Below are 26,954 nucleotides of genomic sequence, written 5' to 3' on the forward strand. Positions count from 1 at the left end.
GTCTATTATCACCTCCTCAGTTTGGAGAAGAAACGAGGGTGCTGAGAGGGAAGCTAAGTTATCAACTTCTGTAGGCGGGAGCAGAAGCAAAACATATTAACCGCCCAAAAAATGATGGTTGTTGATTGTTTTAGATGGGACTTTCTTAGGTGACTAAAACAGGTTTTGTTGTTAACCCCTCCACAGCGTACATTACTTAGCCTTTGTGTTGGACTCCAGCCGGATTCTCCAAACTGGTGACGTGCCGAATGACGACTTCTGTATGTAATATAGTAGATGTCATTCAGCATTTGGCAATGCTTCTGTTTTTGCCCTTCTGACTTTGGATAAGTACCCCATAACTGAACTATTTCTTTAGACAAATCAAACAATGGTAAAAAAAACAAAAAAAAAAAACTGCTGCAACCATACATATTTCATTTCAGTTCAAAATACTTCGTTCATCCCTCCAGGGGCAGTTTGAGGTGAACAAGTTTGTAAACAGAAATACACACAAACAATTTATTCACACATAAAAACATCTTAAAAGTACAAAGTGCAAAAATGTAAGAAAAGAGTTAAAGAAGGTTGTCCATAGCAATGACCAGTCCATAGCTGGCTAACAAAATCCGACACCACAATGTCAAAAAAACTCATGTAACATAGTACAAAGTACATAGTACATGTTATCCCTCTGTGTAATTATCAGGCTGCTTTTTTTCTAATAAACATCAGCTTCACTCTGCGTCACCGAATTAAAAAACCCATCTGTTCCAGTAACTGACACACTTGGTGCTCACACAGGTTGTGCTGTATTTCTCCTCAGCAAGAGGCCTGTGGTCATCTGTGAAATTAGTTAGACCCGGTGGGTGAGAGACAGGAAATGGAAGTCGGTGGCGGAATGTGCGTCTCCCACGCGCCGTCCTTTATCACTGGCTGCCATATGGATGCCTGAGCTCACTCAATATTTACATTGTCGCTGCTTGCTAGAGGAACCAGGAGGACAGACTAATTAATATGCGTTTAGTGTTGAATATCTGCATGATGAGGCCCTGCTACCTTTATTGTGAAGGGGGGAAAAACACAAGCAGGCTGCAGGTCAGTTTGTTAGTCTTCAGATTCAGGAATTTCCATCTTTTCATCACGTCTGGTTTATTATCACTAGTTGCATCTGTCTGCATCCACACACACACACACACACACACACACACACAGAGAGAGACAGAATTCTGCAGCCAGGTGTATCAGTGTCTGGATCAGGACTGTGTACCTTTCATAAGGCAGACATTCTTCTCTTCAGTGCTCCCGTGTCGCGTCAGAACTGATACAAACTCTCCAGACAACATTCAGCTCCAATCAGGGATGGACGAGGTTATCAAGGATCAGGTCAAAGGTCATTGACCGGCTGCTCTGAAGTAGACAGCTCTAAAAGAAGGTCAAGAAAAGGGATCTATCACTGATGACCTCTGCTTCTGCTCTTCCTCCGACTACCACGTCTGATCCCCTTCACTCATCCTTCTTTTCATCTTTGATTTCTCCCTCCTGTGCAGCAGCCACTGCAAATTAGGAAAAAACACGCAAATAGACACGACAAGTAAATAAAGAAACACCGTTACAAAATTGACGACACACATACAATTTGATTTGATGACAAGAGTTGCCCACGGCTTGGGCATGCACATTATTTTTAATTGTTTTTACCCAATTTTTTCTTCTCCCTAGTCCTGCTCAGCTGTGCTTTGATTAGGGTTGGGTATGTTCCCATTTGAAATGATACCAGGACCCTTGAATTTGTTACTCAACAGTCCCTTTTTTTTTAGTACTAACTCTGTCATCAGGAAAATGTACGTTTTGAACAAGCTGCGGGGTGATGTAGTAGACTAAAATGCAATTCTTCTTGCAATTCTGCCCTTTTCCGATTACACATGATTATTTTTCTGTCTCTGTCTGTTTATGTGTGTGTGTGTGTGTGTGTGTGTGTGTGTGTGTGTGTGTGTGTGTGTGTGTGTGTGTGTGTGTGTCTGCTCATCAAGCAGTGATACTAGGTTTTCACTGAGATAATATCAAAAATAAAATAGATCAGACCTAAAACTATGGTGGCAGATTGTAGTTGCAGTGATAGTTTTGGCTCTCTGGAAAGCCGACACAGTGGAGCCAGCTTCCCGGCTTCGAGGCGCTCCTATCTCCTGTCTGAAGTTGAAATTTGTGGCTCTGCAGAGCTCCATGGCCGTCTTTCAGGCTTCAGGTGCTTCGCAGCACTTCTACCTCTTCTCTTAACCCTGCATTCTTACCTAGATGCACGCTCTGCTATTGAAATTTTGCACCGATGGATTCAACGTGAATCGGTACACTATAGTATCAACGTAATTTGGTCAGTACCCTTAAAAGTACCAGGTTTGGTACCGAACCCTAGCTGTGATTGGCTAGTACTAATCCTATCCATGACCTCTTTGCCCTAACCCTAACTGCCTCTAACCTCAATGTGTCATAGTGATGAGTACGAGCCAATCACAGCACAGTAGGGGGGACTAGGTGAAACAGTCATGGGTAAAAAAAAAATGCGCTGGATAAGCAGTGCTTGTTGTTGCCATTTGTGGATCATGACGTTATTTTCGCTATCCGTCAGTGGTGTTGGAAAAAGACCTCACATTTAAGTTTTGCTTAATTTAATGTTGTGATGGCATGACTCAGATATCACAGGTAACGTTAGCCTGTTGCTTATTATTATAATATCTGAATCATGCAATCACTATGACGTATAGACTTCAATAATTTCACAAGTCAAACCATGACAACAACACGTGTGTCGTAGACGTGTGCATCACTTTCTAGTTTCTCCTGGACACAATTTTTGTTCTGTTGCGAGCCTGCATCTGTTTCAAGAAGTTGGTGAAGATTTTTCTTCATTTGTTTTGGTTGTAACTGTTTGCATTTGTTTGTTTTTTTAAGTTAATTTTCAGTGTGTTGAGCTCTCAGGGCCACCGTACTCTTGAGATTTCTATCCCGTGTCTACGTCTACTCTGTACTCTGTCATCAACTCTTTTCCTACCACTTTCCTTCTCTCTCTTGCTGTTTTCACACACACACTCTCTCTCTCTTTCACACACACACACACACACACACACACACACACACAAATACACACCTGGATGTCTGCTGTAATATTCTGTCTGTTGACTTTGGTAGTTTAGTCAGTTTTTGTCAGCGTTGATTCCCTCCTGTCTGCTTTCCTCCTTCAGCATGTTTGTGCTGATATCTGATATCTTTGTCACCTACGTCTGTGCTGCAAAGGAAGTCTTAACTTTGGTTTTAGGGTTTGTCATTAATTGGATTTTTCTTGTTTATATCAACACCCCATGTCTACAATTAGTCGTATTTTCATTATTGATTTATCTAGAGGTTATCTTTGAGAATAATAGACTTATTCTCTTACTTACTTACTTATTTTATAGACTTATAAAGTCTATAAAATGTGAAAAAGAAATAGTGAAAAATACACATCAAGTTCCAGGAGCCTGAGGCACTGATTTTAAATAACTTGCTGTTTCTAATCAGTTGTCCAAAATCTGAAAGTATTAAATTTAAAATCCTATGAAATAGAGAAAAGCCGCAAATCCTGATCTGTGAGATGCTATTAATCACAGGGCTATGTTCTGGCAAGAATCTGGCCATACAATATATATCACGATACAGAGGTTATACATAATAAACATACAACCTCTGTAAATATAATATATAAATCATGATATATTGTGATTTTTAAAAAATCTTATTTTAGTTAAACTGTCATATGATAAAGAATACACCACCACATGCATTAAAAAGTTTACCTTTACTACTTCTTGTTTAATATGAGCAAAATTATTAACGTTTGCCTGTATCAGTAAAATAAATAAATAAAAGTGTTTGCAGGATTTTTTGTAGGTAAACAAATTAAGAAAATAAAAAACTACAAACAATTAAAAATCGATACAGTATTTTTGAGAATAGATACAGTGTCACAAAGCAAAATTGTCTTACATCCATAATTAATGACTTACCAAAATTATTTTTCTGCTTATTGACTTATTGCTTCAGCTCCTCTTATTATACATGCTTTACATTAATACCCGGACATGCATGAAGTGTACATTAAATCATTGAAATATGTATGAACCCAACATAAATACAATAGTGTTGTTATGCTGTTGTTTTATGCAGCACGTTTGACAAACATGACATATCTTAACTCCTCAAATGTATTAAATTAAAATGTAACTGCTGGAATATTTACATCTTATATAAGAACACATAATTAATGGATTCAGTTAGCCTTGAAGATGTTGTGTCCATACAGCGCTGTACTGTACTGAGTGTGCTGTGAGTTGTGTGCTGTGCTGTGGAGCGGGCTAATCTTAGAAAACATAGCAAGGCCCAAACTCCCCGGGGTGGGAGCACACCATCACCAATAATCTTCATCAGCCAATCACTGAGGGGTGTGCCGCTGGCATGAAAACCCCTCGCAGCGACATGTGTTTGGATATAGGAGTCTGTGAAGCTGCATGTACAGTATTTATCTCTGTAAGTGCACGGAGGTATGCGTACACACAGCTTTAAAAACACAAAATCTTGTACATCCGTTATGTTTGGCTATAGTATCGTTTCCTAAGTAGCTCTGTATTACTACCCACAGCACCGCAGTATTAATCGGCCATATGTAATTCTTGGCCCTGCACAGATCGGTCCTGTGAGGGCTCCACAAAGTGTATGGACGTATCTTCTACGATGTGTTTTGCAGGCAGCAGCTGATAGCTTCTCCCTGCACAGTAATGTTTCTTCCTTCTCCTCCCAGTCAGTTTACTGTTACAGACAGAACTCCCAACCATCTGACAGAGATATCAGCCCTGCTCCCCTGGGCACAGAAGCAACAGGAGGGGGAGGAGGAGGAGGAGGAGGAGGGGGCACAGTAGTGGTAGATTTTTTCAACAGATAGGGATGAGATACAGGAGGAGGGGGCTTCTGAGGCCTCAAGGATGGAGGAACATTTTTAGATTCCCCTCGACTCCCTTCAGTCCTGTTTTCTTTACTTCAGTTCCATCAATGGAGCTTAAAAAGACTGAGGGGAGTTGTAGGGATGTGAGACTCTACATGGGGCCTCTGCTCCCGCTCGTCCTGCAGTGCGTCTCCCTTTCTTTACGCTCCCCTTGTGTCCTCCACCTCCACACACTCACTGATTGTTTTAGCAGCTGGCCTATAGAGCAAAAACATAACCCCCCCCTTCCCCCCCCCTCCAGTGCTGGAAACAATTCTCAGGTCCTTTATTTAAGTACAAGATTTTTTTTAAGGATAGTATTGCAAGTCATGATTTCTTATTCAAATTTTTACTGAATAAAAGTATTAAAAGTACATAATAAAAGTACAAGTATTGAGAGTAACATGCATTTAAAGATGTACTTTTAAGGATTCCCCCTAAAAACAGTGTATAGACTCACTTATGATCCACTCTGTGTGTGATGGTGTGTTTTTCTGCATATCCTCTGCCCTCTGCCTGTATTTTCTTATGTTTTTCGTATTTTATGTGTTTGAGATGTTTATGGGCATGTAACCCAAAGGTCCTCAGGAGAGGTCGGGGCTTTATAAAAAGGCAGTAACCAGCTGCCAGACTGTAAGCAAAAGGCATCCAAGAGACACAGCGCCAAAAAAAAAAAAAAAGAAAATATCTCAAGGCAAAACACCAAAGAGTGAATCAGGTTGGCTTTTACTTTCATTTTCAATGACAAACATGTTTACAGGCAGTAACCAGCAATGCTGCCTACTTTAGCAGCTATAATCAACAATTATCAAATGACAGTGTGAAAGGGATCCCTTATACAGAACTTACAGAGAATAATCACCTGATCTGCAGCTTCTCTTGACATTACAGAGCTTTATAGTGAGTTTTAGCTCTTTTTGAATCAATGAAAAAGTCCTAAAAATATACTCGCTGCACACGACCTGATCAGCACCAAACAGCAGACAGACTAGCTGGAGCACTGAGAAGCGTAAGAGCCAAAAAAACAGAGCTAAATGAGAGTGAACAAACAACAAAGACCCTTCATTACGCCAGCTTTGCTTTTTTTATACAGACGCAAATAATGCACACATAATGCCACCTCAGTGTGACTGTAGTTAACAAAATGGTGTTCCTAATTTTCCCAAATATTTCTCTTTGTCGTTATCCTTCTTTTCGTCAGCCGCTAAGTGCTACTAGCAACTTTTTAAATTTCCAGCAGTGACTTGCACACATAACATGTCGTCAGAACGTCACACCCGTCCTTCCCGTGATCCTGTCCTGACGGCTGTTCTGTTTAATCAGAGACCATTTCGGCGTTGTTACTACCTCCCATGGCAGCTTTATAGGGAGACAACTCTGTTCCCCTTTTTCACAGTTGTGCCTTTTATACAGAACAGTGAGGTGGCAAAATGGCATAATATTCCTGCTTCAAACAGGCAGTGTAAAAGGGGCTCAAGAGACACAGTGCCGAAAAAATGCAAATATAGCGAGGCGAAACACTAAAGAATGAATCTGGGGTTCGCTTTTACACTTATCGACAGTCCTGCAGAGTATACTTTTAACTTATTTTAAGTTTCATGTACATTTCTTACAAATGAATATACCGGAGTAAAAATTACAATATTTCCCTGTTTGAAATATAGTTGAGTAGAAGTATAAAGTGGCATTAAATGGAAACTCTCAAATAAAGTAGAAATATCTTAACATTGTACTTGAGCACTTGAGTAAATTTACTTAGTTACTCTCCACAGCTGCCCCCTCTCGTCTGAGCTGTGTGCTTTGCAGTATGTAGTCGGCTTCAGTCTGCTGAGCCTCTGAAAACCTTAATGCTGTCCACTTCCTCCAGCGTCTCATGGCTTAAGTTTCATGCTGACTCGGTGAGTGAATTTGTGTGTGTTGGCGTGTGTGTGGGCGCGGCGTACAGTCAGTTCAGTATCCTTGAGAGAGGCACATCCTCATCTTTGCGGAAGGACGGGAGTTTTGAGAAACACACCTCACTGTGTGTTGTTGTTTTTCTGCTGAATGAGTGGAAAGTTGGCCCAGTGCAGATTTTTTTAAATAGCTGAATGGGTATTGACTTCCTCACATTCACCAGCAGCACGCGCGCACACACACACACACACACACACACACACACACACACACACAGACACAAATACAGGGAGCAAGATAATCATTACGACAACACTTGATGATTAGCATTTCAGCTAACCTTTTGTGGCCTGACTGAATGAATGAATGAATGGATGTTTGGATGAATGAAGTAATGCAGTCATAAAATGGAAAGTGACTTTTAATTTTATCAGCTTTGTATCACTCTATATTAATCAATCAATCAATCAATCAATCATTTATTTGTTTAATGGAATTATACAAGGTACAACCCCAGTGATGTGATCCTGTCAACTCCTGCACTATGATTCAGTACTTTTTGCATCTTCTTGCATTGTTGGCTGATGCTTTATGATTGTCCAAGTTTCCTCTGTGGTTCACATAATCAATGCCTTCTGGTTGTGATTGATTGATGATTCAACCATAGCATAAAAAAATGTTTATAAGCTGTAACAAACAACTTTATTAGTGGTTATTATAATATTTGCATATGCTCTCTAGATCTGTTATAAAACATAGTAAGAACAAATTTTATGTAACCAGTTTGTTGAAAATCCCTTTTATATTTTATATAAATGTTTGTAGTACACTTTCAGATAAGCTATAAAGCCTCAAAAGTGTTCATGCAGCAAAGGGCCGAGGCCAGAATCATAACTGCTGTCACTGCGGCAAATCTCTTCTGACAGCTCAGTTGCCAGAGGAAACATCGTACGTTTCTGCAAACCACAAATATGTTAAATTTGCACATTTCACACATATTTTTTTTCTCTTACCGTGCTACAGCTGTTACTGTGCCCGCCTGTAGTTGTCATGGAAAAAGATAGAGACCCAAACCTCTTTTTTGTACCAGGCTGTAACCATGTTTATTTCTGCTGTAAAGTTGGGCACTTTAACATCTTTTGGGCTTGACCTGCTTTTGGAGCGAGCCTCAAGTGGCTATTAAAGGAACTGCAGGTTTTGGAACTTCTGTGTTGGCTTCATTTTTCAGCCTCAGAGGTTTTTGCTTGGTTGTCATTCAGCCCCCGTTGGCAGAACATTGGAAGAAAACAACACAGTGCTGTTGTGCGCCAAATCAAAATAGCTTAATTTAAGACCCTCAACTTCTGCACTCTAGGTGAAGCAAAATGAAGCTAAATGTCCACAGTATTGGCACTTAAGATTCCTCTGGGACATTCACACAAATAAGGATGACATTTCCTTTACTACTTTTTTCATTATTATTCTCTAATACCAGCTTTTTCTTTACTTTCTAGTGTCTCTATCCATCACAGCATTCCTCTGAAATTCTGACACCAAGTCTCCAAGAGCTTCTCCCTGTGTGCGACAAGCTCAGAGATGATCTTTCAAAGAGCTGCGACTCCTGTGTACTTCCCCTCGTCATTATCCTCTCTCTGATCTGGCATATTGTTTGTTTCAGATCTGTGACAGAGGCATGGAAGAGGGAATGAGAGAGCGGGAGATTGGCTTGTAGTTTGAATGTGTGTGTCAGACTTAATTCCAGAGTGGAGTTTTTTGGCGCTAATCCTTTATGAAAAGATGACCCACATGGATGCTTTTTTTAAAATCACAATAAAGCTTCTTGCAGGAGAAATTCTAGGAAACTCTGCCGTGCAAATGTATGCATGATTTGGTTTAAACTGCAAACATTTAAGTGCATATTGTGAATGAACTGCCAAGAGAAGCATCGGCAGCTCCGAGGATAAGCTTTCACAGCTTGGGGAGTGTTTGCCATCCCTGTGCGTATGTCACCCAGTCTGCCCACGCAGATGATATCCTTTTATCGGAGTGATTTACAGACAACAATAATCAAACCAACATGTGTTTGATTGTGTGATGGCACTGATGCTGCGTAAGTCACTGAGGCAAAGCAAGAGAGAGAAGGGGGGGGTGAAAACTGTCTTTGGATGGAGCTACTGATGCAGTGGGGGTAAGATCAGAGAGAATACAGTTTTATCAGTGATGTGATCAGGTTTGGCACTGATCAGGCGTGAGTTGGAGGCAGCACCTAGGACTGAGTCATACCAACACACACATATATGCTGGGGTGCAGAGCAATGTAAGGATGATGGATGAGTCTTAAAAAACACTCATTATGTATAAAAACAACAGTGAATTAAATTGATGGGATGTGAAGAGGAGTTGCATGGTCAGTTTAATTTTAATCCAAGTAGCTTTTAAACTGCTCTGACACAACTCATCTATAGATAATTCAGATAATATGGGTACTTGAAACCATCAATCGGTAACTGATGAAGACCCAAGCTTTTTGCAGGATTTCTCTTTGATTTCTTGTCACATTGGATCTGTTTATAAGCTGTTTTCAAACCTTCAATGACATGCCAATCCTGTGCATAATCTTCAGCTGTCACAGATTCTGGACTCTGTGTGTTGTTTGTGCTTGTTGTCACCGGGGCTGTAGTTACCACTGAGGACAATGAGGTCATGGCGTCAATGGTTTTAGGATCAGGAGGGAGTTTATAGTCTTTATAGGTTGATTCTTGTGTTCTTTGGACCCAAGTATATTTAGTTTTGACTATTTTCAGGGCAATTAATAAATCTATGATTCATTATTTTCTGTCATTGTGCAGAGCTGACGTCCACCGAAAACCATAGATCTTTAAAAGTAGGTGGTTTTAAACTTCAAGGGATAGTTCAGATTTTTTAAAGTGGGGTTGTATGAGGTACATATCCATAGCTGGTGTATTACACAGTAGATGTCAGTCGGCACGCCCCTGTTTGGAGTAGCAGACTGGAGTCTGACATGGAGTATAAGCAATGTGCTACTGTGAAGGGGTAAGCAACAAAACCTAGTTTAGCCACCTAAAAAAAGTCCTAATATCAGTTTGTATTCAGAATGTATGTTTTGAATATCTTCAATGCTTTACCTTACTCTCAGACAGAGTTAACTGAAGCTGTTGTATCGCTCTCCTCACAGCCGGTCTCCACTGAGTAAAACTTTGATTTAATATCCCTGAATACAGGAGCTGCTAGTCTACTGCTGCCTCATTTTTTTTTTTTTTTTTGTGTCATTGTGTGAATTCGGGGTTTAAAAGGGTTTGTTCGGTGTCAACAAAGTCACACAATAACAATAACTAACTAACTTAATGAAGCAGTGATAGACCAGCAGCTGCCATGTTCAGTGAGCTAAAATTATTTTTGTTAATGGAGTCTGGTGGCTTTAGAGAGAGCTTAGATGGAAAACTGAAGCTGCTAACAGCTTCCCCGTGGGAATGAACTTTATTCTCAGGACAGAATGGTAAAGCAGTGGAAATATTTTTAATATAGTGTACACTTATATCTTTTGGGTGAGACTTTTTTTAGGTGGCCAAAATATGTTTTTTTAATGACCCCCATCCACAGCAGTGCATTGCTCAGCTTCTGTGACGGACCCCTGTCTGCTTCTCCAAACTGAGGGCATGCCAACTGACACCTTCTGTAGGCGATGCACTGACTATGAAAAAGTACCCCACGCAGCCCCTCTTTTAAAAAAATGGAACTATCCCTTTAAATTGTCTTACTGGTTGTAGAAACTTCTCCAAAAAGTGGATTATCTCAAAACTGAATTATCACAAAGCTGAAAACAAGCTTGTATTATCAAGAAAACATTGAATGTATTTTTGTTGTGGGTTCATCTCGTAGTTCTAAAATCTTGGTTCAGTTAAGTTGCACATTTTATATTATAATACTGAAATTTGGGAGTGGGGGATGGGATTTTGTGGTGAAACTAAGTAATTTTGACAGAAAAGAAAGTAAAACTCTTGCGTGTTTTTGTTGCATAACAGAAAATTTGCAATGGAGGACTGCATTTTTCATATCATTTGGTAAAAAATATTACAATGACAAACACATGCTGGTTCAGCAGTCTGCTTCATTCACACATCTTTTATTCTCTGCACCATCACACGTGCAGGCTGTTCCACAACTGTTGTGCGTCTGATCCAAAGCCAAGAGTTACACAAATCCACGCTACATCCACATTAACACTGTGTTCTCCTCCTCTGCAGCCTCTCCTCGGTGGGTTGGCATGGCCCAGTGATGAACGGAGCGGTGGTGCCCGGTAGCCCGGAGCTCTCCTCCTCGTGCCCACTGCCAGACTGGCGAGAGTTCTGTGAGCTCCATGCTCGAGCCTCTGCTGCAGACTTTGCTGACAAGTTCCAGCGCTTCCTGTTGGAGAACCCCTGCTACGACTCGCCCGGTGCCGATGCCAGCTTCTCCCAACACTTTGCCCACCACTTCCTGGAGTGCTTCTCTGCAGCGCTGACCCAGGCCCGAGAGAACCAGGCGTCCTCGCCGGGGGAGGACGGCTCCAACGCAGCACCAAAGTACAGCATCGTTCCTTTCCTGGGAATCCAGGGCTGCCCGCTGTCCTACGGTCACGACCTTTACCAGAGACGCAAGGACGCCGGGGCTTCAAGTGAATCCCTGGACAGCATGGACAGTGGAGGGGGAGGGATAGATGGGGGAGGTAGCGGCACCACCGCCTCCCGAGGCCCCCAACCAACCCACAAGGTGTCTGCTCTGGGACAATCCCGCAGCTCAGAGGACGTGTCGGTTAGTCACCCAAAGGCTCGCTTCAAGAAGGGCTTCTCCCTGAGGAACATGAGCCTGTGTGTGGTGGATGGGGTGAAGGAGATGTGGCACAGACGGGCTTCCCCTGAACCTGACGGCCCCTCTGGAGCCAGGAGGGCTAACGGGGGAGGAGGGGGAGGTGGAGGAGGAGGAGGGGAGGCTGTAGGGGGAGAGAAATGGTCCCAAAAGCTGCGGCTTCCCCGGGGCTCCCAGGGGCACAAGGCTGAGATGCTGGAGATCCAGAGGGAGGGAGCGTTGAGGTACATGGTGGCTGACGACACAAACTGTATGGGTGCTGCTCAGTGGCAGAAGTGCCGCCTGCTGCTGAGGAAGACGAAGAGGGACGAAGGAGGCGAGAGGTTCCTGCTGGAGTTCTACGTACCACCAAAGGTACAGAAACACACGCAGACATGGAGGAGAATGAGGCAGAAAACAGGGATCTTATGCTAAAATGAATAGTTGGTTAATGGATAATTTAATAGACAAAAATAAAAAGTTTATATCTTTTCTTGCACCCCCGCCTTTTTTACCGAGAGCCCACTATCCATAGATGTCTCTGCCTCTCCAAACAAACAGACCAGATGGTAAAAACTGCTAAAAACACTGAATAAAGTAATGTCATGTTACAAATCAGTGTTTCTCCAACACTGTTTGACATCTCGCAGATGTGCAGCCCCTCTGTCACATGCTGTTGTGTGCTAACCTTTTTTCTCTAATAAGTTAATGTGTGCTAACCTTTATCAGATCCAGACATTTGGAAGGTTTTCACCTTGAGCCAAACTATCTGCAGAGGTCTCCTCTCCAAAACTAATAGACTGGGTGATTTAAAATGATAAAACACAGAATACAGCAGCTTCATATTAAAAATCATGTATTTCCAATACTGTTGCAGTGGGTGGCTCGTCCCAACACATGCAAATGTGTGGTCACCTTTTTTCTCCAATAACTTGAGATCCAGACATTCAGGACACTTTCACTGCAGGCCGATAACCACAGAGAGGGTGAGTGGGCATAATGGTGTCAGCAAACTTCAATTTATTTATTTTTTTAAAATGTTGTTTGCGTGTGTCCCTTTTTTTAAAAAAATAATTCTGTGCCTCCCCTCTAAATTTGGATGTTTTTGCCAGTTCGTGAATGCAGTGCAGGTGAAATTCATCATGATTCACTTTTATCTCTTAGCAGCAGTTTGATTCTGGCCATGGATAACTGATCAGTTAATCCAGTCAGAGCTGGTCAGCATAATGGACAGGTCAAATAAGTTTCACTTTGACTGCACCTAGTTTTCTACTGCTCCGTCTGTGACAACAGTATGCTATGCACTCTGAGAGTGCGGTGCAGCTGAACAGTATATACGTTCCAACAGCACTCCTAATGATAGTCCAATGAAGGACAATCCAATAATAGAAAATCTATTTGTGGAGGCACATGAATGTGTGGGAAACTCTGTTATTTAGATATAACGGCTCATTCTAAAATAAGGAAAACACAACAGTTGCTATTTTCAAGCAATTAAACACTAAAGACAACATGCTTTTTATATTGTAATGTATTCCATTCCTGCCAATATGTCCCCATATATATGACACACTAGTATTTTGAAATGATCCTTAAATCTTGTTAAACTTTTCACCAGAGCCACTTCTGTCATAACAAAGTTTTTTTCCAGGTTAGGAAGTCATTATGCCTAGCCAGTGTTTAAAAGGAAGAGGACAAGTGCATTTCCACGTCTACAAGACAAGTCTAATCAAATAATTTACTTAAAGATTGATTGAAAAAAACAATTGAAACATTATTAATTTATTTAGAATAATTATCAGTTGCAGCCCATTATGAATCTCAGATAAAAATCCAGCCTGATAATCCAACCTCTCTGACCGTGAGGGAAGTCGAAACACACACTCACTTGCATGCACACTTTGCATTTGTCTATATGGGATTTCCAGATCATTGCCCATGACCTTAAGGAGGCCATGAGGCTGTGCAGCTGAGTGTGTGTAAATCTGCCTCTGTCCTTTGATCATGGCTGGTGGGAATGTGGGGATAAGCCTGTGGAGAGGGCGAGAGGGGGAGAGGGGTAAGGACAGGTGGGAGGCAAGCGTGGGAGGGGCAAGAAGGAGCTGAGAACCGGAGACTCCATGTGTGTAAGAGTGAGAGAGGAAGCTGTAACATCGATTTCTGTAAGAGGGAGCGGTTCGCAAAGATTTCCTTTCATGTGCAAAAAATAAATATTGATTGGTTCCTTTGGCTGCAGTGACAAACTGAAAATAGTAACCGAAATAGTTTTTGTGAGTCACTCAAACACTCTGCCAAACTCAGACAGAGAGCCACAAGGGGAACATATAAAGTAAAACTAAATAAATGTGCTTAATAATCTGTTACTTTCTATTAACGTACACACGTGTGAAAATTATTATCAGCCAAGATTAGAGGAAACCTCAGAGCAGCGGTTACAGCTGAAGTGACACATTAATTAAACACACACATCTCGACAGGCCTGCCCTGCAGACACTGTGACTTGTTTTATCACTGCCGTCTTATTCAGGTCTTACAAATCATAACAGTGCAGCGTCAACAGAGTTGGAAAGATAAACTGACTCATAAAATCTCTCCCCTGCCTGCTCAGGGCTGACTGGCTGTGGCTCCGTCCCTGTCAGGGCCATCAATCTGCCGGCTGCTCGGTGTGGCAGCACACTGCAGCACACTAACTGCCTGCATTATGACACAGCAGCAGGCCAGGAGACGAGCTCTGCTTCGCACCTCCTGAAGTCACGTGAAATAACTAAATACTGACAGTAGCTGTAACAGAAGTAAGAAGTGTTTATTATCATGAGCAGCTCTAAGAAAATATTAAAAGCTTCTAGTAATGTATTTTTTGGGGCTATTTTTGCTGTTTGCTGTCATGATTTGATTGTTGTTTTGTGAATGAACTGGCCCAAATGAAAAGAAAACTCATCACTATGGATGTTTTTACAATCTTGGATGTTATCTGTATTTACAGAAGGAAAAAAATAATGTGGTTTGTGTATATGCCAGAGCCTGCACTGTCCTTCACAAATATAAAAATGCAATACTACATGTCCAGAACAACCAAACAGTGGCTACTTTTATCTGAGCAATTGGCACATTTTGAGCATTTTTTGGCATACTCTCAAAACTCCCTTGGCTCTCGTTTGGTTTGAGTTGTTTGCTTTTTTTATAGGGTCATTTTGTTACTTACCTGGAGGGTAGGTCATTTGACCATGCAGTCAGTTTTGGTTTTATTTGTCCAGGTTTTAAAATCTTCACCTGTGAGATTTACATCCTGTTTGAAACCTGAGCAAATTGGCTTGTTTTTTTTTCAAAAACATGGGAAGAAGGCAATGAGCAACCAAAGAAGAAATTTGAAAAAGATCCAAGAAAATCACCTGAAAATTGGCAAAAACAAAGAAAAAACAACAAAAGATTTTAAAAAAAGAAAGAAAAAACCTGGAAAATGTGCTAACAAATTATAATAATTTTGTAAAATAATTTTAAATATGTAATTATGATCATTACAAATATAGTTTTTCCATATTTTTTTGTCAAAGCTGCATTAATCAATACTTTTTATATTAATGATATATCAGTAGATATGTATTATGTACAAGGAATCTCCAGCTCTGAACTTTATTCACTGTCTTGGTTTTATTTCCTCCAATTTTGCTGTCAACTCTGACCTTTCTCTCCGAAAAAAACCCAACCCTTATTAAACTGCTCACTACCAGCTCTGCACCGAACAGCAGTCAGACACAGTCAGCAACTAGCAGGGGAACATTTGCGACATTCAGAGCATAATATAATATAGCAGTAAACAACTTTTTGTCACATAAAGATATAGTGGAGTCCTGGTTTTAAATTCTGAAGCCGAGGATGAGAAAAAGTGAACATATTTAAACTTTTAACAATATTGCCATCTACCAGTATCATTGTATTCTCTGCAGGTTACACCTAATTTTACTGTCCTGCTCTCATCCACTGTAATGATATCTGGTTTACTACCGTCTCCCTGATTTAATGTGAACTGTGAAAGGAGCTATATATGACATGAATATATAGACAGACCACGCTAACAAACACCACACTTCTTTCCTGTAAGACTGATATGCCCCAACTAAACATTTCAGCAGACAGTTCCCACTGTAACTGGGCTTCTGTTGTCCGCAGCAGAGAGGTACAGGAAATTGTCAAATGGTTTAATACAGGAAGTGGTTTTTGACATCTGATCCAGAGAAAGGAATTGTGGGTGTGGATGGCAGCCAGCTGCACAGGCAGATCAAGATGAGAACAGTGTTGCTCCAGACAGATCAGCTGATAAGCCTCTGCCAGACCATCAGTCAGCCTCCTTCTCGCTCTTTCTGCCTCTCCTGACACACACACACACACGCACGCACGCACGCACGCACGCACGCACGCACGCACACACACACACACACACACACACACACACACACACACACACACACACACACACACAGCTCACCGCCTCAAACACACTCATTGGATCTGTTAAGATTATCGTCTGGATCCAGCTCTGTGCAGAGGGCAAACTGAGGCCAGGATGTTTTCTGTGTTCACCCTCTTGTAAACTTGTATGTTTGTTACAGTCAATCAACAGGAAAAATTGCTGAGAAACGCAGCGAGAATTAACAGACTGCATAAAAACTGAGCTGTGGAGTCATTTTTGCAGATTGTGCGATGTTTTGTAAATGCTTACCTACTCTTTTAATGTTGGCCTTATTCTATTTGAGAGTTATTTAGTCTCAGGGAAGAGGGGGGCGTAGTTTACAGCTGCGGAGGTTGTGCTAATGATTCAGACTATGTTGCTGCCCCTTAATTATTGTTTCAGGAAAAGTTGGGTGTGTTTCATACTAAAGACAGAGGGTGAAGTGGTACTATTTAAACCTGTACCACTAATTAAACGCTCTCTTTAGGTTGTTTTTGTCATAAAATATAAATTTTGAACTTTAACAAGTGTTGCAGTCGCCTCCCACAGGATGTAATGAAGGATTTAATTTAACTCTGGAGCCTTCATAATCACTTATTTTGGTCTTTGATGATATAACACTGGTGGAAAATCACAGTAGGTTACCACAAAGGGAGTGATGCAGTTTTTTTGTTTTCTAAAGCAGACATATTGACCAAAAAAAAAAAAAAAAAGTTGTTACCCTTTCAAAGATGAAGAGTTAAGGGAGGACGCAGGGGACACATACCCCCTCAATATTTAGAACATGCACATTCGTCTTCCCCCAGCAAAAACATGACGTAGCAGCGGACTTGTATTTGACAAAATGTAACACATTAATACCATAAATTGATGCATAAATGACACAAATTTATGTGTAAAAAAAGTCAGCAGAATGTGTGAAATAATGTGTTTAATGACTAAAATTTGGACCACCAAAACACCATTTGATATGTTGCAGTTAAACTTACACCTTTGTACCATTTTACATGTATTTCTCGATCCACTGTGATTTGCAAGCACAGGTAGCTCCCCTAAAGCCCTTAAAGTTGGTTTCAAATCTTAAGTTTTCCTGATAAAATGAAATTAGGCAACAAGCAAAGGTACAGTTAGGCATAAAACATCCTTAAGTATTATTTATCAATAGTTTAACTAAGAAATGCCGCTAATACGCTTTATCAATGGTGTCGTTCAATTAGATCTAAAAAATGCAGACACAGAAAATAACATAGTGTAGCAGCAGAATTGTTAAGGGTTTTTTTTGAGTCCCATAGATTGATCTTATGCCTTCGTGGTGGTCCCAACCACATTTATTTTACCTTTATTTATTTACTTCTTAGAACAACATTTGTTTTTCACTGTTTAGTAGGACTGTCTCAAATGCTTTGACACTATGAAGCTTTGATTTTTGACATGGTAATGAATTTCCGAATCAGTATTTAAAAGCTCAATTTTTCTCCAACAGCTTCTTGTAAGTGATTCTTTTTCCTGGCTATCATGGTTAATGTGACTGTGACGTGCATGCTAACAAAGTGGCTAATTGTCACATTATTTTGAGTACAACCACTGAAAACTGATGTTTCAAAAAATGTCATCTCATCTTTTATCTTCCCTCTAGGTTTTGATTAATCAGATATTTCCCAATGAAGCCTTTATGTCTGGTATTTGTAACAGCTCTACGGTTTAGTTAAAAGTGACCTTTTATTCTTTTTCACTTCAGTCCTCAAAGCCCAAAGTGAGCATCCCTCTGTCAGCCATTGTGGAGGTGAGGACCACCATGCCGCTGGAGATGCCTGACAAGGACAACACTTTTGTTCTTAAGGTAGAAACTGCACAACTGCACTAACACAACTGCACCTGTCGCATATATGATTCCATACAAAAGCAGATTGTTGGACAATGAGCTAGCACGTGGCCTCGCTCCGATCTGCCCTGTTGTGTATCTTGATGTGGTCCTTTGAACAGAGCTCAGTGTGTGATCCCGGTGTTTGGCTGCTTCCATAGGTGGAAAATGGGGGAGAGTACATCCTGGAAACCATCGACTCGTTGCAGAAAAACTCCTGGGTCGCCGACATCCAGGACTGCATAGACCCCGGGTAAACCACCAGATAAATATTTGCTGTTGGCTGAAGATGGAGAGAGGAGAAGGATGGAGAGAGGGGGGAGAGAGGGGAAACACACACAGTCATTAATCATGAAATTAGTGGAGTTTTTGACAGGTTGCTTTCACACAAACATGGGCGAGCTTACACCGCTGACATTCCTGCTCAGTTTGCTGGTTACGGGATGTTTGTCGGTGCAGCTCAGGACGTAAACAGAAAGATTATTTATGTCCGTGTTTGTAGGATGTGTGTTAGAGTCGTGTGTTAGGACTCTGTATGTTTGTATGTGTGCATGTGTATATGTTCTTGCGGTTCTCCTGACCCGCCTGCTTGTGTACAGTGACAGTGGCGATGACATCGAGCTGGCATCTTGTCCTCACGGACAGGCCTCCAAAGACTGCTCCATGGTGGCCTCTTGCAGCTGTGAGCTGCTGTCTGAGGGTGAGCAAAGACTGTTCTCTGTTTTTTTCCAGCAGCTGTTAAATAACATTAGTATCTTTTCATCCACATGCATGGGTTAAAATATAAAAAAATGTGTTTAGGTGTGTATCGTGCTCCTGAGAGGTCGTGTCCTACAGCAGCAGAGCATTACAGCGCCCCCTCAGTCCGTTGCAGGGAACCCCCATTCACCCAGCACCCATCCCACATGCCTTTAGAGCGCTTCCTCCAGTCCCCCGAGGCCCAGGGCTCCAACTCTGCAGGTAATAACACACACACTAAATATCAAAGCATATGAATACTCAAAAACACTGAAAAAAAGGTTACAAATAGAAAAAAAAACCAAAACATTTATTTGTTTTCAGGTGGCAGTGAAGGAGCAAAAGAGTCAGACGGCGATGCCAGTCTGGCTGGTTACCCATGGTTCCATGGTACGCTGTCCCGCGTACGTGCAGCTCAGTTGGTGCTTGCAGGTGGGGCCAGAAGCCACGGGCTCTTTGTGATTCGTCAGAGTGAGACGCGGCCGGGCGAGTACGTCCTCACCTTCAACTTTCAGGGCAAAGCCAAGGTGAGACGATGACAGAGAGGAGAAATAGCATTATGTGATATGATGGAGTCATATTCACTAAGAGAGACTGGGAGAGTTGTGCGTTGTAAATGTATGGATTAGAGGTGCAACAGTTATTTTTATTAGTTGTGATTGTACTGATAGTTTAGTTTCAGGTTATAAAATAATATACAAAATTCACAAAATTCGGATTAGAAGTTTCCAGAGTCAAAGCTTGTGCCTTCATTTTTCTCACTTTGTCTGACCAGCCATTAAACCATTAAAAAAAAGCATTGACTGCTGATGATCTTGATGAGGCTGTGGCATGCTATTTTTTGTTTATTCTAAAAATTTGAATACATCTTCATACTGGGTTCTCTCAGCGCTCTTGTAATAGCATAAATTTGATAAGACTGGAAAGCTGAAACTCTCGCGGCTCTAATGAGCCCAATTTTATTCATGTGTGATGGTGTCAGTCCCCCATTTTCTTGTTGTAAGACCATTCTTTGAAACTTGACCTCACTGTATAAAATGAACCAATGTTTACAGCCACAAACTCAAGCCACGGGCATTCATAGTTGGGTTTCACAGGTACATATTGACACTAAAGGGTTTTCTCTCAGTTTCTAGAACAGAAGTGCTCGCCGTCCAGTCGCTGGAAAGATTGTAATTCCTACAGAAATCTCCAAATGTCAAAAGTTTTTGATACCATATCACAGCATGGGTTTGACTATGGTGTTCCTCAAGGTCTTGATGTCTTAATGTGGCATTTTGGTGGGATTTCTGACCCTTTAAAAAAAAAAAAAAGACTGCATTTAGCACCCAAACTGTGTAACATATGGTAGCAACCCAAAAATTGCCGCAATAACTTCTGGGACAAAAATGGGCACGAGAATGGCCTTCATATACAATCTTTCAAAGTGTGAAAATGTGTCTGACCAAGAAACAGTGTTAATTATCTTTTTATGACTAAGTAAACTTGGCATACAGTACTAAGCTGCATCTTGACCTAATCTTCAGGTTTCTGCTTTCAGATCATGTTTACCACCACTGTGTGACTATACTGCTGACCTGCTGTCCCCATATTAAGATCCTCTGTCCCTCCTAAAAAAGACAAAAAGGGGCCCATGTTGGTCCTCAGGGGGTTAAAGTGATATTATATGAAAAAAAGAGAAGCTTGAACCATTATTTTTAAAATGTTACTTTATTTACTTTTTTACACGACAGTCAGTTATCAAAGATGTAATTTGTGAACAGTAAACTGTGTGTTTAAATTTATTTATTTTTTCTACATTAGAACACATGAATGACTCCGCCCAGCTGTGGTTTAACTTTCTCATGTCTGTTCTCGTGACATTTTGGGTTGCAGCTCACAGCAGCCTGAGTTGTAATAGTTGTTCAGGCCCTGGAGAAGATGAACTAATGTCAACGTTTTGTGCTCTCTTATGTCACACGATCCATGCGCATCACATCCTGCCAGCCGGCAGTGTTCAGGAAGTGTCAGCTGCAGCCTCTTCCTCTGGTGTCAGCCTTGGCACTCTGTCACTCTGCTCCCACAGCGAGACGCCTCTCCGATAATGTCCTGACCTCTGTCTCGGTCTTTCTGTGTCACTCTGTGTTCCTGAGTCTCACACTGCACTTTTCTGTCTTTTTCTTTACCATCCCTGATTTTTACCATTCGTCTCTTCCTCTTTTATCCTTTCAATCATTAAACTCTCTCCCTTTTTCCCGTCTTCTCCCCTCCAGCACTTGCGTTTGTCAGTGAATGAGAACGGGCAGTGCCACGTTCACCACTTGTGGTTCCACACCGTGTCGGACATGTTAAGACATTTCCACGCCCACCCCATCCCCCTCGAATCTGGAGGCTCTGCTGACATCACATTACGCTCCTATGTACAAGTGCAGCGAAGCTCCACCACAGGTACACAACACAGAAACACAAACTGCTGGTGCACCATCTGACAAAAGCCAATATACAAAGGCTTTATATTTGCACTTGTCCTGCTACTCTGCAGTTCGTTATGCTCGGATTAGATGCTTACTTATGACATTACTATTAGCAGGTGTATGGGAAAGATAAAAAAATTCAGACTTCAGTTAAACTTACAAAACAGATGTTTTTTTTTTCAAATATTCTAGCTGATTTGACCTCTGATTACTTTTTCTGATTAAAATAATCTGGCCAATACTGGTTTTTGAGGCCAATTTTATATTTGAAAGTTTAAAAAGTATGCTAATGTGCTTGATAGTCATATTTTATATAGACACAGACTATTTTTTGAAAAGGATTTTAATGCCAATATTTACTGAGTGGGACATTTTTCTGTTACTTAACGGCTGACACCATATATATACAATAAGCTAATATTAGCCAATATGTGGGTCTACCACTACTTATTACATTGTTTGAGATTTAAATGACTTTGTAAAATTTGAAAGACAGAATTATCACATCCTTCCTCCAGCAAATGAAAAGTTGAATGTATAAGAAATAAAAAAATACTTTTACTCATTACCAAAGGTTTTGGGTGCTACCAAGCTTTGCTTGGTCTGCCATAACAAGTAGCTTGCGGTGGTTTTTATTTGCCGTTTTAAAATGTCAGGGTTGTAATGGATTTCATGTGATCTGGGTTACATAATCAGATTCCAAAAAAATAAGTAACTATAATCAGCCCAGATGACATTTGAAAGATTGTGTAATTGGATTATAGTTACAAGGATTACTTGATTCCATTTTTGATTATGTCTTTAAAATCTGGCAATTTAACAATTAGGAAACTTTTTTTCATGATAACATCAGCAACAAAAATGGACACAAAAGAGAAAGCATGCCCCATGTTGTAGAATACACACAGCACTACACCTGCGGTTTGTCCCAGAGCTATTTTAGGTAGTTTGATTTGACAAACTGTAAATGCTGAATATGCACAATCAATTTTATTTGCATTGGAAATATTTGTACATGTGTAATGAAAAAAAACTGGCATGTGATTTGTATTCAGTAACTGACTACATTTCAGTGTAATATGACCCAACACTGGATAATGCTGTGCAACTGCCATACTGTTATGGCTTTACTAGGTTTTAGCATTTAATGACATTTTGAAAGTGCCTCAGTTATCCATATTCAGTTTCTTAAGCCTAAAAAAGCAAAAATTTAGACTAAAGACTCGCAGAGCTTTGAAATAATTTGCAAGTTGTTTTAAAGTAAGAAGTGTCTCAGCTTGACAGTCACTCCTCCGGTCACTGAAGCATAATGGAGGGTGATTAGAAACTTCCAGAAAGTCAGAGGTGTTGATGGATAGCAGAGGTTTGTCCTCATAGACGGCGGAAGCAGAGCTAAAACTCCCTGAACCTGCCCCCCTCCTCCATCCTCACACTGCTCCTGCCCTCTGCTCTCCTGGCATGGGATGAATGCCCTCCTGTACAGGAGAGTGAGGGGGCGATTATACTGCTGGAGTTTTGCATGCAGGCCGAGACTGCGGCCCCAACCCACCCTGGTGGTCACAAAGAGGCCCTCTGTTTTACCCCAAGGCTGGACCTACACACACTCAAGCACTCACTCCCATACACATACTTACATAGAGTGAGGGTTTGATTCAGGGCGTAAAAAGGCTTCACTGATACACTGGTCAGGCGTGTCTTTGGCACCACTGTTGTCGGTGTTATTGCCCACCAAGAGACAGCATAATAAAGGAGGCCCACACTGCCTGTGTTTACATGCTGCTCTATGAAGGAGCCTTTTGCAAGCAGCTCTTTAGTGTAACTAATAAATATCATCAGATTAATCTATATCACCAAGCTTTTTTACTTTAAAATTATTTCTCTTCTCTTCCAACCACCTGCTACAGATGTGACTGTGCCTCCAGTCCCCACCCCACCCAGGGATGCAGGCTGCCGGACAGATTCAGCCCAGCCTGCTCTCCACCCTCCTGGAATCCCAGCGCCTGCAGGACCCCCTCCTGACGCCCCGCTCTCCTCCAGCACCTCTTCCTCACCCACTGCCCTTCCCTCCCTCTCCCGCAGTGACCCAGGTACCGGAGGAGGAGTGGGAGGAGGGTTACAGAGCCGGAGCAACAGCTCTGAACGCCTGCTGGAGGCCTCTAGTGGTGGATCTGACGACTACCACGATGCTGACGGGACTCGCCGGGCCCGGGCAGTGGAGAATCAGTACTCTTTCTACTAAACGGCCCAGGGCAGGGTTAAGCATTGTGTCGGAGATGACATGGGACTCTCCTCTGGCGATGAAAACGGTCCAAATCACTGGATCACCCATTGTTTTGTTCGTTTGTTTTTGTTTCAAGGCAATTTCCTGTTTCTCTGATTTGGGAAGGGAGGTGGCGAGCGGTGTGTCCGTGCTGATGAATCCCTCAGGCTCTGCAGCTTCGCAGAAAGTCAGTTAACAGTGAAACCAGAAGGAAGAAAATGTTAAGATGAAGATGAGACCAGCGGGGTGAGATGAGTGTAGGCGGCAAAAGCAAAAGGAAGTCATCCAGTGGAGTCATATGGCTTTGATTTATCTCATCTGACCACTTCCTCTTCACCCTTACCCACAGTTCCCTGGGAGCAGAGCCTGTGTCACCGCCCCGCTGTAGGATTGAAAGTTTGAAGTGACCCTGAAGAAACAGTCCCTCCCCTCAGAGCTCCTCCAAGCTCCCGGGAGCATCCCATTAATGTTTATAAAGCTGCTTTGAGTCTGTCCCGGATATCCTCACTGTCCCTGCAGGGTTTCCCCACAAAGTCCTGCTCCGCTAGTCTCCGCTAACATCAGTACAGCAATCATGGGTGTGTTAGTGTTAGCTCAGAGATGTTTTTCTTAAACGTGTACAGCCTAAAGGGTCTTAGTGCCTGACAATTACCTTGGACTTGAACGGACTGTTGCCCGAAGTGACAGGGAGGATGGTGTTGAGATCTTTCATAATCACAAAAGCCCAAAAATGTAATGCAGGTGATACATTTCCAGTCCTATTCTCCTTAAAACACACTGAACATGGATATCTCTGCATACTGACACCTCACAGTTTCATTAGCACACACACTGATGGTCATATGTTGTGTTGCAGATCAGCTTAAAAAGTTCAGTCTGTATGAATATGGCAGGGTGACTTCCATTTTGCTGTCATACCGGGTTACTTCTATGAGTGTGTGGTGGTGTATTAGAGTCCAAATATTTTTCAATGATCGGTGTGCTACAGTAGTGTTTCTAAAACATGGTTTTCGAGGTCCCTCCGTCTGGTGCTGGTTCTGTATCCAAGCTTATCATATCAATAACCTGTAGATTAGATATGCTGTTAATATAGGATTTCACTTTGAAGTAATGCCTTGAAGATATTATTCTATCAAAATCCAGCATTTAGGCTATCGGGGGGACTTGGGACTTGTTTTATAGAACAATGGCGAAATGCGTGCTGTTTGTGCGGCCTGGTGTGGACTGGAATGATACTGGCAGTAAAGGGTACTAGATGACCGTGCTTGGACAGGGAGATGACACATTGCTGCTTTACTTTATGCTGACAGAGTACAGAACTTTTTAAGTTGATAATTTGAAAGAAAAAATACAATGCACACCATAAAATACTCATGTTACTGTAAGAACTGATACCATGTTCCTAGACATTCATAACAACACTTGAGTATTCTCATGTCAGTTACTCACCTCGTGTTATGTTGAATTTGCATTGAAAACCTTGCTTTTCTGGCATAAAACCATGGTGAACAGAGAATCCAAAAACTGAGAAAATTCTTGATGAACTGAGATAAGGGGGGAGAGGATTAAACAACAGCAAAAAACACATCACAACATCCATCTCCAGTTGAATGCTCAGTATTTCACACGCGGATGCATTTTTGCTAAAACCTTGTATTGCACTGGGGCAAGCTTGTATGTTCGGACCCTGCTTTGAGTCCAAACATGACTCGTTTCACTATCGGGATTTCATCCACTTGATCTTGCAAAAGTGTGCACTCACTTGTTCTAAATTTACGTGCACTCTTGAATTAATGGGGGCCTGCCTTCATCACTGTATCCAGTTCTCTTTAAACACATCCATGGCTTTCCCAGGCACGCTACTCATCAGTGCATGAGACTGTTTGTGTGGAAGTATTTTAAACATTAAGGTTTAGGCAAGAATGTATGTGTTTGTGAAGTACTGAGCATACGACTGGATAAATGAGACTTGGATTATGCTGCAGGAGTTTTGTGAGAGTTTGTTAACTGCTGTTTTGATGTAGATTTGCTGTTGTCAAACATGGTCCCCCTTTTATTTAAAATCATTGAAATTGTTTGCCATTTTTGGATTTTTGGTTCATTCTAGAGACATGCCAAAAAAAAGGTTTTCTTCACAAATTCAGCTCAACACACAGTGAGTAACTGGTTTTGAGGAGAGTTAAATGAGAAATCAATTCTGAATTTCTTTGAAAATTAGACATATGGGTATTAGTGTGCTTAAGAGATGCTGATAGGTGGGTTTTGTTACTTTTGGACACAGTCAAGCAAGCTGTTTCCTGTCTTTGTGCAAAGCTACATTAGCCAGCTGCTTGTTGTAGCTTCACATTTATTGTACAGGTGTCAGAGTGCAACAGTCCTCTCATTCTTTCCATAAGCGTACCTCTTAAAATGTCAAACTTTATTTTTTGGGCATGTTAGACACATCTTAAAACATGAACAGGAAAGCGGGAACCTTTCAGCTACTGTATTTCAAACATATGCAAAACTTTTGTTCACTTTGAACAAACATATCAAGAGTCTATGTCTGTCTTTTCAAGCACGGCCATTTAGCTTCAAAGGTGAAATTTAAACTTCAGCCGAGGAGTGGACGGAGCAGTTCATGTGCCAATCTGAATCCTATTTTTTAAAACATATTTATTCCTCAGCTGTTGTAAATGACTTTTTTCCTATCGAGTCTTATTTATGTACAATTGATTGATTCTTTTTGATGAAACATCCTCAGTGGAAGCCGTCTGTTGCAAGAGTCCATCTAACATATCACAGATTGCTCATGCCTCCCTTTTATTTTCTTAACACTTCTTAAAAGCTAAATTTTCTGTTGTCTGACGGAGTTTTGAAGAGTCTGTGCAATTTTGTACAAAGTGATGTACTTGACATACTACTTTATATTTCTGTGAATAAAATGTGAAGAAACGATTGCACATTTTCTGCAGTTATTCACTCATAAATGTCACAATCTGTGGGCGCGACCTTAAATGTTTGAGATTAAAGGTTCAGAAAAATCAAGAGCTGAAGTGTTACAAAGAAATAACCTGGTAAAATGGGTTATTTAAAGTGATGCAGAGTCTAACCTCTATATATTCATCTGAATTAATAACAGAAGTGTGTGGCGTGATGTGTGGTTTTCTTTTGTTTCAGTTCATATTCAATAAAAGAGAGCTAGCCTATGTTCCATAATTAGGGTCCGGTGCAAACACACTTTGAGTTATACGTACAGTTCATACTTTATATGACCACAAGTACACCAGTTTCAAAGGTCATAGTTTCGAATGTTTAACTTGTTGAAATCACCTCAGTTTGACTTTTTAATTAATCTGAGACATTTTCCAGGCTTGGTGTTTATAACCCAATAAGATCTTCTATTTCTATCCACTCCAATGAACAAAACTTTTCTATAATGTCTAGATCTATGATTTCTATCAGAATTCACCCAAATGCACAAGCCTATTTAATGACATGTCTGTAAA

At 41.2% G+C, this 26,954-nt stretch overlaps 1 protein-coding gene across 1 annotated transcript in view; it reads left to right on the forward strand.

Annotated features, from left to right (window-relative positions):
- Window positions 1-25,577, forward strand: part of LOC121943648 (SH2B adapter protein 2) — a 34,404-nt gene extending 8,827 nt beyond the window's left edge. The window contains exons 4-11 of the mRNA XM_042487223.1: window positions 11,128-12,082; window positions 17,893-17,994; window positions 18,177-18,268; window positions 18,615-18,715; window positions 18,817-18,975; window positions 19,078-19,280; window positions 21,006-21,180; window positions 23,111-25,577. Coding sequence (XP_042343157.1) covers window positions 11,159-12,082; window positions 17,893-17,994; window positions 18,177-18,268; window positions 18,615-18,715; window positions 18,817-18,975; window positions 19,078-19,280; window positions 21,006-21,180; window positions 23,111-23,445 — 2,091 coding nt within the window. The 5' untranslated portion in view covers window positions 11,128-11,158 and the 3' untranslated portion in view covers window positions 23,446-25,577. The remainder of the gene's footprint in view (window positions 1-11,127; window positions 12,083-17,892; window positions 17,995-18,176; window positions 18,269-18,614; window positions 18,716-18,816; window positions 18,976-19,077; window positions 19,281-21,005; window positions 21,181-23,110) is intronic.
- The last annotated feature ends 1,377 nt before the right edge of the window (window positions 25,578-26,954 follow it).

Source organism: Plectropomus leopardus, chromosome 5, assembly GCF_008729295.1.
Source record: "Plectropomus leopardus isolate mb chromosome 5, YSFRI_Pleo_2.0, whole genome shotgun sequence".
Classification (NCBI taxonomy): Eukaryota; Metazoa; Chordata; class Actinopteri; order Perciformes; family Serranidae; genus Plectropomus; species Plectropomus leopardus.